At 41.4% G+C, this 12,471-nt stretch overlaps 1 protein-coding gene across 3 annotated transcripts in view; it reads left to right on the top strand.

The window, feature by feature from the left end:
* The window catches only part of ARMH3 (armadillo like helical domain containing 3), a 174,827-nt gene that overhangs the window by 43,191 nt on the left and 119,165 nt on the right, over positions 1-12,471 (top strand). For all 3 annotated transcript variants that reach the window (XR_008292164.1, XM_027062918.2, XM_053207305.1), the window contains exons 16-20: positions 334-392; positions 3,053-3,118; positions 4,003-4,072; positions 5,151-5,211; positions 10,560-10,648. Coding sequence is in view for 2 of the 3 variants with exons in the window: in XM_027062918.2 (XP_026918719.1) it covers positions 334-392; positions 3,053-3,118; positions 4,003-4,072; positions 5,151-5,211; positions 10,560-10,648 (345 nt within the window). In the remaining variant the exon portion in view is untranslated. The remainder of the gene's footprint in view (positions 1-333; positions 393-3,052; positions 3,119-4,002; positions 4,073-5,150; positions 5,212-10,559; positions 10,649-12,471) is intronic.

The following is a 12,471-nucleotide window of genomic DNA, read 5'->3' as shown; positions in this document are numbered from 1 at the left end:
ACTATTTAGAAGCAAAGGGTTGATATGGAAACAAAGGGCATGGCCCTAATGTGGGCCATGACAGTAGGAACCATTATATTAAGTAGATGGCTCTCAGGAAGGTGGTTAGTGGTCCATCAGACTGCCAGAATATTTTAGAAAAAAAATCTTCTGGGGGAATTCTTTTGCCAAGTAGAAAAGCAAGAATTAACGCAAGTAGAGCCTTGATTTTCATTCAGGAATTTTGTGACAGAGGGGGAAAGTAGAAATGTTCATTTTGATGATACATATCTTTTTCTGTATAGAAACATGGTTTGGATGATATGGAGAGAAGGGTTTATTTTTTCTTTACAGATGAGCACCGACTTCACAGTGGCAAACTCTGTTTGATTATACTTACGTGTATTGCAGAGGTAGGTGCTGCTAGCCTTCTGATAGTAGCCCATCTCTTACTGGGTGCTTTTTTCTGCCCTTTTCTTGTTCCTGACTTTTAGGTTCCTAAAGCTTGGGAGGGAAACTCTTTCCTCTTTGTTTGTCTCCCTACATTCCTCCCACTAGAATGTAAGCTGTGAGGGGCGCCTGGGTTGCTCAGTTGGTTAAGCCTCTAACTCTTGGTTTCGGCTCAGGTCACGATCTCACGTTTTTTGAGTTTGAGCCCCATGTCAGGCTCTGTGCTGGCAGTGCAGAGCCTGCTTGGGATCCTCTCTCTCTCCCTTTCTTTCTGTCACTTTTCTCCTCGTGCTCTCTCTCTCTCACTCACTCACTCAAAATAAATAAAGTTAAAAAAAAAAAGAATGTAAACTCTGATACCAAGTACTTTGTCTCCTTCACCAGTGTGTTCTCAGTATTCTCAGCATCTAGCATGTAATAGAGGCTCAATTAGTATTTACTGGATTAATTAATAATGAGTGGTGTTATAACTTCGATAATTCAGACTAGAAGATGTGAGCTTTTAAGAGTTTTTTTTTTAATGTTTGTTCATTTTTGAGAGAGAGAGTGAGTGAGCGAAGATGAGTCGGGGAGGGGCAGAGAGTGATGGAGACGCAGAAACCAAAGCAGGCTCCAGGCTCTGAGCTGTCAACATAAAGCCCCATGTGGGGCTCAAACTGATGAACCTGTGAGAAGTTGGACACTTAACCAACTGAGCCACCCAGGTGCCCCCCTTTTTAAAAATTTTTTTAATGTTTATTCATTTTTGACAGAGCATGAGTGGGGGAGGGGCAGAGAGAGAAGGAGAGCGAGCTCTTAAAGAGTTTTAAATAACAGACTTAAGCCTCTGTAGAAAAAATGATAATGCCCCTTTGAAGCTGCCCATGTTGGGTTTTTTGCATTTGGCAAAATGAAAAAAGGAGCCCAGAGTGCCTCGGTGGCTCAGTTGGTTAAGCGTTCAACTCTTGCTTCGGCTCAAGTCATGATCTCATGATTCGTGAGTTCGAGCCCCACGTCTAGCTCTGAGCTGACAATGAGGAGCCTGCTTGGGATCCTCTCTCTCTGCCCACCCCACTCTCCCCACCACTTGCTCTCTCTCTCAAAATAAAAAACTTAAAAAAAAAAAAATGGAGCTCAAGTTTCCTGTGGGGAGTTGGTGGAGAGAAAAGCCAAAGAGAGGAATTAGAACCTGAGTAAAGTTGGGCTGATTGCAGTTTGGTGAAGAACAAGAACCCAAGGGTAAAAATAAAAGGTGCTTTATAAGGAGGCTCTTTTGGTTGGATTAATTAGGCCTGAACTCACCCTGCATCTTGGTGGCAACAAAGGTGTAAAAAAAAAACCACAGGACCCAAATGGTTTCACTTAGGCTGATCCCTGGTTATGGGCAGGACTTGAGTCAATTTAGAGCTAAATTTTCTCTTCAGTTTCCTCCTTTACTATTCCTTATTTTCATCTTTTCTCTCTTAAGAAAAATAGTAAAGGTGGTCCACATGGAGTAAAGATCTTGCTCATTTTTTCCCTTTTTATATTCTCTGTGAAAAGGTGACGTACTTTTCACCAGGTTATGGGTTGCAGATTATAGAAGAGCTGCTTGTTATTATTATTATTTTTTTTTAGGTTTTATTTATTTAAGTAATCTTGGGGTACCTGGGTGGCTTAGTCGGACGAGCATGTCCGACTCTTGATTCCGGCTCAAGTCATGATCCCAGGTCTTGAAATTGAGCCCTGAGTTGGGCTCCATGCTGAGTGTGGAGCTTGCTTAAGATTCTCTTTCTCTCTGTTTCTCTCTCTTCCTATGCCCCCTTCCCTGGCTTGTGCTCTTTCTCTCTCAGTCTCTCCATCCAGCATGAGGCTGGAACTCATGACCCAAGATCAAGAGTCGCATGTTCTTCTGACTGAGCCAGCCAGGTGCCGCTACACGAGCCACTTATTAGCAGTGGGCTGGTTGTAATTGCTTTTCAGAAGTCTTTCTATCTTTAAAGGGGTTGTTTTTCACAAATTGTAACAGTTCTTAGTAATTGGAGTCTGTCAGATCTTCAAAAACAGTGTTGGGAAAGGGCCAAGGGATATTTATTACTGATCCACGGGTGAGAAGTTTTTGATTTTCCGTCAGTCTTGAGCAAGGCCAGAGATAGACAGGGTCTTCCCTACTGCCCTGCTGCCAGCATAGCAGTTTTCTCCTGTTGTGCCAAGCCCATTCCCAGTGGAGTACAGACCTTTCTTCCTAATCGTGGCTCCTCATGTGGAGTCTGCACATGTATCCTGCAGCCCTGATGAAAACCTTCAAGCTGTCACAAACAGAGCAGGCTCCTTGGGCAGATGGAAAGGAAGAGAAAATAAGAAAACAGATTCCTCTCAGCATTCGCCTCAAGTCCCTGTGCCTTAATTTTTATTGTTTGTAATTTGCTGAGAGATTTTTGACCAGTTAGGGACACACTGTGGAATTATATCTAAGTAAAGTCTCCTGGCGTAAGCAGAGTTTGACATTAAGATTCTAGGCTCATCTCATTAGCTCTTCAACTGGTCCTTGAAAGTAGTAGTTCTTGAAGTCCAAGGATTTATAGCAAGTGTGATAGATTATAAACTGAGTTTCCTAAATATAGCTCTCATTCCTTACTTTTTCTCCTTATTTCTATTTTTTAAGGATCAGTATGCCAATGCATTTTTGCATGATGACAATATGAACTTTCGAGTAAACTTACATAGAATGGTAGGTGTGATTTTGTTTCTTGTTTTTCTTAGAGGAAATTTTTGGTGTGTTGGCAGGATTTGGGAGGATGAAATTGATCCTACTTAGAACAAATGTGGGTGGAATGTTGTACTAAAGAACTTTTGCTTAACTGCTGTTCAACAGGCCCATGCCTGTTGTTGGAATTTTTTTTTTTTTTTTGCATGTCATGGAGCTCTTTCTTACTCAAGAGAGGATGAAAAGATCCACAACCATATTCTCATGGCAGTAATATTAGAATGTATCAGTAGAAGTATCAGAAATCAGTAGATTTCCACAAGGAGATGGGTCTAAGCCTGTCATTTGCAAAATGCCCTGTGACCTTTGATAGTTAAGACCACATGCTGCTTTATTTATCTGAGAGGTGGGGGAAATTGAATTTGGAAGATCAGGGAATTTCTTAGAACTTGGAGATATGTTTAAAAATAATCATGTTGAGGTTTACATTTCAAACTTAACTTTTGTTTTTTGCAACTGCTACTGTTGCTGCCTCTACACAGTTACCTGCTCCTTTTCTTTTTCTTAATTATTTTATCAAAGAAAAGATACCAGTATGTCTCTTTTGTTCTTAGTAATGTCCCTTGTATAGATAAAATCAAGGTAAAAACAACAGCTTTCCCATTGTAGTATGCTCCAGTGTCCATTGGGGCTGTTGTCTTGCTGTGAATTGTGTTTTTGTCACAGGCCTGCATTGATAACTGAGAAGCATTTATAAGTCCTCCCTGCCCCACCCCACCCCCATCACTAGAAAAAGAAAGAAAAGGTAGCATGTCAGCAGAGTGATTTTATTTGCATGAAGAACATGATGATGAGCCATTGGATGTCAGTTCATGTGTCCACTAATTTCATTTCTTTTTTGTGTGCAGCCTATGAGACACAGGAAGAAGGCAGCAGACAAGAACCTTCCCTGCCGTCCCTTAGTATGTGCAGTACTGGGTGAGTCTTATCAAAATTGGCATTTTCCTGAGCCAGTGACGGATTTTCATGATTAAGAGGAGGGATAGATCCTGGTTGATATGCTTCTCCCTCAAAGAAGTTACTAGTTACGTTTCTTCTCTGGTGTAAGAAACCATGTTTATTGTATTGTTCAGTTTGGTAAAACAACTCCGGTGACTAGATTGCTCAATTAAAGCGTTCTCTTGTTCAAAGAGAAAGATCTTTCCAGGGAGATAAATGGGTAAGTCTAAGCCTGGTACATGATTTAAATTTGTAAAATGTTTTATTCCTGATCAAGATTTCAAATTCTTCACTCTCTTCTTGGTTCATATTGATGTGTCAGCTGGCCAGGAGGCTTGAGAGTCAAGGTTCAGCTATACAAAAATTTCCTTTGAGTAAATTAAGCTGAGATGAGGCTGACAGAGCTGACAGTAGGGGGTTGTAACTTAGGGAATTTTGTCTGCCCAGAATTCTGCATTTTCCTCAGGGGAATAATATGAACTCTTAATCCCATTTCACTTGGATTTTCAGCCCTAGTTCCTAAATCTACCTGATTTTAGAAACAGTAATTAAGACTATATTATAAGCCTCCATTGACCCAAAGCCCCACAGACCATTTCAGTCAATATCTGTCAAACTGAGCGTGATTGTGAGATGAGATAGACTGACATCTCTTTAAAGTGGAGTCTCGAGTTGTACAAATGCGATCCATGATTTCTTCTCTACTTGCCTCATTGCTCGGTTCTCAGAATATGATTTCCCTCTGGCATTTTGCTTTAGTGCCATGGTACAAAATATCTGTGCAGTGAAATCTCTTGTGTACGTGAATTTATTGGCAGGTCGAGGTATCCTTCTGGAAGTAGGAGAGTGAGCTAATTGTTACTTTACAAGTGGCAGGTAGTGCAAGTGTTGTGAAAAGTGCCTTATATAAAATAAATTTCAGTGTATGTGAATAAAGACGTGGTTAGCGGTTGCCATTCAGCATGAGAGCAAGGTATACTCAGGTTTTTTTCCCAACTCAAAGGCATGGAATGCATTTCATTCTGATTCATCTAATTGTTATCCTTTTCCCATTCAGACCTGATGGTAGAGTTTATTGTAACACACATGATGAAGGAGTTTCCTATGGATCTGTATGTGTAAGTATCATGGTTTGCTTAATGTGTACAAATCTATTTTATAGAATTGAGTGATAGGAAATTTATAGTCACATTTCTATATACTTTGCTTCAGGAAAAACACACTTGTGTATGAGTGTCAGGGAGCATTTAATGGCCTGGATTTATACATCTTTCCAGAAGGGAGAAACTGTACAAACCACAGTTTGGATTCTGCACATATCTTCATTATCCCTTTAGGCACACTTCATGGAGAACAAGGTTGATGCACTGAAGTAGTGATCATGGGTGGCTGCTGTAATCCAAAGATACAGAATACCAGCAGGCCACTTAGTCATCCCTAGGCATTGGCATGAAAGTAGTCAGAAGTAGTTAGGATGTAGGAAAAGGCCAGAGAGATAGAGCTTCTTAGCCTACATTGTCCTCAGCAGCCTCGTCAGAACCATGTTAGCTAGGTAAATTACATATGTAGTGTCCTGGTTGGGAGATTCCTGCCTCCTGAGATCAGATTGTTTATCCCATTTCTTTAAACCAACACAACTAGAGGCAACTGAAAATCATCCTATTTTAATAAAGTTTAAGCCTTTAGGCTTTCTCTCTCATTTGATGTTTCTTCATTCTTCTTTAGTGCCCAAGAACAGCTGTGCTACATTAGTGTGATCCCAAATATGTATATTATCTTTTTTCCTTAAAAAATATCTAAATTGAGGGGTGCCTGGGTGGCTCAGTTGGTTAAGTGACTGACTTCGGCTCAGGTCATAATCTCACGGTTCATGAGTTCGAGCCCTGCGTTGGGCTCTGTGCTGACAGCTCAGAGCCTGAAGCCTGCTTCAGATTCTGTGTTTCCCTCTTCTCTCTGCCCCTCTCTTGCTCGTGCTTTTTCTCTTTTAAAAAGTAAATAAACATTAAAAAAAAAAATCTAAATTGAGTCTGACAACAGAATCAGTACTTCCATTTTTTTCAGGAGGAGAGTTGTTTCGTGAACAGCAAGGTCAGTGTACCTCACTCCAGTGCCAGGCCTGGGATCTAGGAGGTATAAAGGATTTTACTCTGAATAGAGTACCCCTCCAGCTCTTTAGACCATAGGTCATGTCATGTAGTCTTGGCTTCTTAGGTCTAAATTAATGCTACAAATTTCACGTTTAGGTTAAGTAGGTTGCAGTTTGCATTTTTCTATTTGCATTTTCTTTTGAAAATGAGGAAAGAAAGTGAGCCTGATTCTTTATTTTAATTGAAAGACCATGGAAGCTGCTTTTTTTTTTTTTTAAATGCTGATTAGATTAGTTTTTGGCTCATTTTAGGTGTATCTCTGAACCTTAGTACCTTAGGGGTCAGATTTATTATACTACAACTTTATTTATTACTTGATTATCTTATGTTCTAGTTTTAGGATATGCTATTTACTTCGTAGTTTATTATTATAGTTGTTGTTTTCTCATTTTCCAGGTAAGGAAACTTAGGCTCCAGAGATGGAGTGCTTTGCTCAGGGTTATTCTGTTAGTGAGCACCACTGCCTTTTCCTGAAGCCAGCTTTTCTTACTGTAAATTCTAGGCTATTGCTATCCCTTCTCTGGTGTATTAGTTACCCATTGCTGTGTACAAATGACCCCAAACCTAGTGGTTTAAAACAAATATTTGTTATCTCAGTATCTGTGGCTCAGGAATCCAGGAGCAGCTTAGCTGGGTAGTTTTGGCATAAGGTTTCTTACAAGGCTGCAAAGTGTTAGCTGGGCCTGTAGACATCCAAGACTAATGGGGCTTGAGAATTTGCTTCCAAGCTCACTTACATGGTTGGTGGCAAACCTCAGTTCCTTGCCATGTGGCCCTCTCAATAGGGTTGCTTGCCATGGCAGTTGGCCTCCCCCAATGCTAGTAATCCAAGAGAGAAGAGTCTAGGATGGAAGCCATAGTGTCTTTTATAACCTGATCTCAAATGACCCACCATTTCTATTGGGCACATAGACCAACCCTTTTACAGTGTGGGGGGACTACACAAGGATATGAATATGCCAGGAGGTGGGGACCACTGGGGCCATCTTGCAGGCCGACTACCATAGTCACACACCCAGTAAGTTGCATCACCAGGATTCAGACTCCAGTCTCTCCGACCCCAGAGACTGTACTCTTAACTACTACTGCGATAAGTGACAAAGGAAAGATTTGTACAGGGTGACTAATGCTGACTGGGGCATCAGAGAAGATAACAGAGAAGGTTGCATTTGACCTGAGTCATGAAGAAACAGTGGGAGTTTTCTATGTGGAGGAGTCAGGGAGGGACACACCAAGCAGGGTACCAGCATGTTCAGAGGCTTGAAAGTGTGGCATGTTTGGAGAGTAGAAAGTAATTCAGGATGATTAGAGTGTAGAGTGCATGGAGGAAGCATAGGAGAGTAGAAAGATGGCTGCCTAAGTGGCTGATGGTAGACAGTTGAAAGTGGGATGACATAAGATTGGGTGTTCAGTATGTAGAATTACAGGTATGTAGCTGTCTACCCAAATCCTCACATCCCAGCCAATGACCCTGGTCTACATAAATATTTTAATTCCCTCCCTGCCCGCCTCCCCCCTCCCCCCATTTCTAACTTTTTTGGTATTGCCTTGCTTTCTCAGTTGCTTTTTCCACCTATTCCCTAATTGAATGTCCTGAGGTTAGGGAAGATGGAGGAGATAATGAGGCATCAAGCTGACAGCGGCTGGGCAGAAGGTCACACCCTCAGGCTGAATCCACTTTCTTCATTACTACCCGTGGGCATATTTCCAGATCTCCCCACCCCCTCCTCCAGCCCTCTTCCCAGCTTTTGGCATTTGGAGCATCAAGTCCTTTTTAGGTGAACTTCTCTGCTCCCAGCTGGGCATCAGGCCAGGTTGCTGTTCTCACTTCTCATTATGTACTGCTTTTCAGCATCGTACAGCAGAGTGAGAAATTGAAAGCAAAATGAATTTCTACCATTTCAGATAAGTTTATAATCCTCCTGGTAAAATATGAAGAAGTAGAGAGTGTGGAAAGCCTTAATACTCCAAACCAGAATCTGGGTCAAAAATGAAACAATTTCACATCTGTGTATGAATGCTGTAGGTGAAGTAATAATGGAGAAAGGTACTTATAAAAAAGGAGAGAGAGAGAGAGAAAAGGCAAGTCTTGCCTGGAGCAGTAGGAGGTGGGGAAACTTAACCAATTAATTTCATTCCTGACTGTATTTCTTGATTCTTGCTGCCGCCCCCACTGCTGCCACAGGATTTGGGAGGGAGGAGAAGTAGTCTCTGAGGAGAATGTTTCCTTTAAGCTTCTCTTACATGCAGGACTTTCTCAATAAGAGATTCTCAAACCTGGGGGGAGGCTCTGGAAGACAGTAGAGATGTCAGTGGACCCCACAAGAAGACTTCAGGCTAGAGTGGAACTGTCTCATGTTGAAACAGGAAACAAAATGCCCCAGAGAAGCAGTACATTTAGAGTAATTCAGCCAGTATTTTTAAGGCTGTAACAGTTGTGAACATTTTCATTCTGCTTCGTAAATAGTGTAAGTTATTGAGACCACCAGGCTGGTGTTGTCACCTGTTGGGTGGCTGCAGAAGCAGGAGCAGAGCTCAGGAACAGTGTCATAGCCTTTGAACCAGAGGGTGGTGGCAGAAGTGGGGGCACAGGTAGTATCTCCCTGCTGCTCTGCAGGGGCTCCATGTTGGGTGGCATTGTCAACAGAGCCGAGGTTCAGGCTGTCCAGATCCCGGGCCATGTGAGAGGTGCTGGTGTGCAGGAATGTACTGTGCATGGTTGATCCTTTCTCTGGCTGATTAATATTCCATTGTATGGATGTGTGACATCATTTTATTTATCCATTCATCAGTGGATAGACATTTGTGTTGTTTATATCTTTGGCTATTATGAATAATGCCACCACCAACATTCACTTACAAATTTTGTTTTTAAATGTTTATTTTGAGAGAGAGCATGTGCGTGTGCACACAAGCAGGTGAGGAGCAGAGAGAGAGAGAGAGAGAGAGAGAGAGAGAGAGAAGAGAATCCCAAGCAGACTCCACGCTCAGCACAGATCCTGACATAGTGCTCAATTCCATGACTGTGAGATCATGACCTGAGCCGAAATCAAGAGTTGGATGCTTAACCGACTGAGCCACCAAGTCAGCACTGCCCATCTTTCTTATTAGGGGCGTTATTATTTTTTCTTATCAATTTGTATAGACCTACACATTAAGCATAGTAATGCTTTGGTATCTTTTGCTACAAGTATAATTTCCCATACGGTTTGGCTTTAATGTAATTAAAAAAAATCACACAAGGTATTCATTTTTAGGAAGTAAATTTCATGAGTATTCAACTTTGGTACTTTCCTCCATGGCTTTTTATGCTTTCAAAACCGTCCCCCAGTCAGAGATGAAAAAACATTTTTTGTTAGGCTTATAATGTTTATTTAAAAAAATTTTTTTTAACGTTTATTTATTTATTATTGAGAGACAGAGAGACACAGAGCGTGAGCAGGGGAGGGGTAGAGAGAGAGGGAGACACAGAATCTGAAGCAGGCTCCAGGCTCTGAGCTGTCAGCACAGAACCTGACGCTGCGCTCGAACTCACAAACTGCGAGATCACGACCTGAGCTGAAGTTGGCCGCTCAACCAATTGAGCCACCCAGGCGCCCCTAGGTTTATAATGTTTAAAAATGTCTTTCCTATTTGCTGCCTATTTGGAGGTACTCCCCCAAACATATGTTATTGTGATGTGAGTAATATTGAATATTCCAGTGATGTAGAATTGTATCATCCAGTAGAAGTTTTAGTGATGATAGAAAAGTTATGTATATTTGTGCTGTCCAGTGTTGTTGCCGCCAGCCTCATGTGGCTGTTGAGTGTTTGATAATGTGGTTAGTGCAAGTGAAGAATGAATTTTTAATTTAACTCTTAATGTAAATACAATTTAAGTTAATTATGAATTAAGCCAAAATTTAATTTAAAATTTAAAAACAAATTTAAATAGATCTGAAGACTTAAGGTCTTTAATTTTTTATTTTTGTATCCTGTGTTTGCAACATCGAACGGAGTGGTCTAATTCTGCTTTACTGATAAATGCTTTCCTCTGGGAAAGATAACTTAAGGGAATGGTATCCATAATGCCTAATGAATGGCTGACCTATATGTGATTATAGCCCCCTTTTCCTAATGATAAAGGGAATTAGCACAAGCACTGTGTGCGGGTGGCTGGGGGAGAACAGTTTAAAAGCTAAAATGTCTTTCTTTGACATGGTACAAATTCATATCCAGCGTCTTTAGTGGCCTTAGCAAAGCTGTCTTGCCAAAGTAAAGGGTATCTGCGGTGAGTTGCATCAGACTCTTAGGCTTATGCCAGTTTTCCTCTGTTACAGACGCTGCATTCAGGTAGTACATAAACTACTTTGCTACCAGAAGAAGTGTAGAGTACGCCTGCATTACACCTGGCGGGAACTCTGGTCAGGTAACTTTCTCTTCTGAATTCATCTTCTTTCTCTATATTTTTTATGAGCCTCTAGGGCTAGGCACAGATGAATTTTTTTTTAACTTTTTAGTTTGTTTAGGATGCTTCTAATCGAGACCTGGGAATGCCACATATCTGTTCCATACTTTCTCTCAAATTCCTTCTCCCCCATATTTTTTTTTTTTTATTAGCCAGTAGAAACAATTGAATATATCTGAGTTCTAATGATTCTTGCTTTGAGTAAGAGTGAGGTAGGAGGAGTCCGTACAAACTTGGATTCTCCCTCCATTCCATGTGGTAGCAGCATATGGACTATAGGGAGTCTTCTGTGTTTCCTCAAGATGAGTAATCTCAGGAGGAATGTCATAGGGAGAAGGGGCGGGGAGGGGGTGGAGAGATGGGGGGAATCCTGTTCTTTGTGTTACATCTGGCATTATTACTGTTTACAGACAGTGTCATTTGTACCACTCCCCCTGTGCCAGAGACAAAAACAGCAAATTACAGTGTTTACTTTTGTCTTTGTATCCATTTGGTAGCCCAGTAAAGTCACAGCCACCCCTGCTGGCGGGAAGTGGTTCTTCTCTAAGGGTACAATTAATGCTGGCTTGCCACCCCTTTCTTTTGTGTAACTAAATTGGAGGTTTCAGGAAAGCAGAGGAGATATGCTCCCCGAGGCATTTGCTTGCTGATAGGTCCTGTGACTTTTGTGACCTGATGGTACAATAAAGTCTTTTTCAGATGATTACAGTGGATGAATGGTTGCCCCACCCATGAGAGCTTCTCTGTATTCTCAACAGAGGAGGGTGTGTTAGTGTCAGAGCCTTTATGAGAAACAGGCCAGTAACTCCACCCCCTCCCATGGAATTCATCTCACTTGTTGTGACACATGGTTTCCTCCCAACCCAATTTGGCTTTCTAAATTTAGCCCTCTATAATGGGAAGTAGAGATCTTTAATTAATGGATTAGCAAGTTCTTTGCAGTTATTGCCAATGGTGGTGAAGGGTGAACAGGAGAAAAACACTAAGTGGCAATAGTGGCATTTTTGTATTTTAGGAGAAAAGAGTATGATTGTGTGAAAGTTTGAGATTGAGGGAATATCAGACGGTCTAAAGAGATCAAAAGAGATTGAAATGACTAAAAGGCGGTAGAATCTCCTGGGTAGAAACAATTCTTTTTAATATACAGGAGTATTGTGGTTGCCTATAGGATAGTTATATGACTGTTAGGTTCTAAAAAGTTAGGTTTAAAGAGAAAACACAAACATGATACAAATCTATGGATGTTGGTACAGTTGTAGGACTTACAACGAGTACAAATGGCTTATGTCTGTAACTGGGGTTAAATTACCCATTGTAATATTAACGAGTTGGTGGCAATAGTTTTTGCCTGCTTTTGATTCTTTCCTGGTTTGATTTTCTCTTTTTCTGCTTTATTTTTTATCCTAGCCATCCTGTCTCTGGTCCTTGGGATCTCTCTGGCTTTTCTCCCATCCTCATCACCTGTGGTCCTCTTCCTCATTGTTCGTTGCATTGCCTTTTCCATGTTGCCTTTTACTGTTCACCCTAGTCTGTCTCCCTGGGGCCTGGGGCCTTCCATTACTCTCTATCCTCCACCTTGTATCCTGTCCTTTGTGCCACTGCTGTCATACATTCTACATGTACAGATGTTGTAAACCCCAAAATACATTGCCATCCTCTTTGTTTAAAGAGGCAATTATCAGGGCACCTGTGTGGCTCAGTCGGTTAAACGTCTGACTCTTAGTTTTGGCTCTGGCTCAAGTCATGATCTCATAGTTCGTGGGTCCGAGCCTGCATCAGGCTCT

This window comes from Acinonyx jubatus, chromosome D2, assembly GCF_027475565.1.
Source record: "Acinonyx jubatus isolate Ajub_Pintada_27869175 chromosome D2, VMU_Ajub_asm_v1.0, whole genome shotgun sequence".
Classification (NCBI taxonomy): domain Eukaryota; kingdom Metazoa; phylum Chordata; class Mammalia; order Carnivora; family Felidae; genus Acinonyx; species Acinonyx jubatus.
Note: the sequence above shows the minus strand (reverse complement) of the source record. Positions and strands in the feature narration are given on the sequence as shown.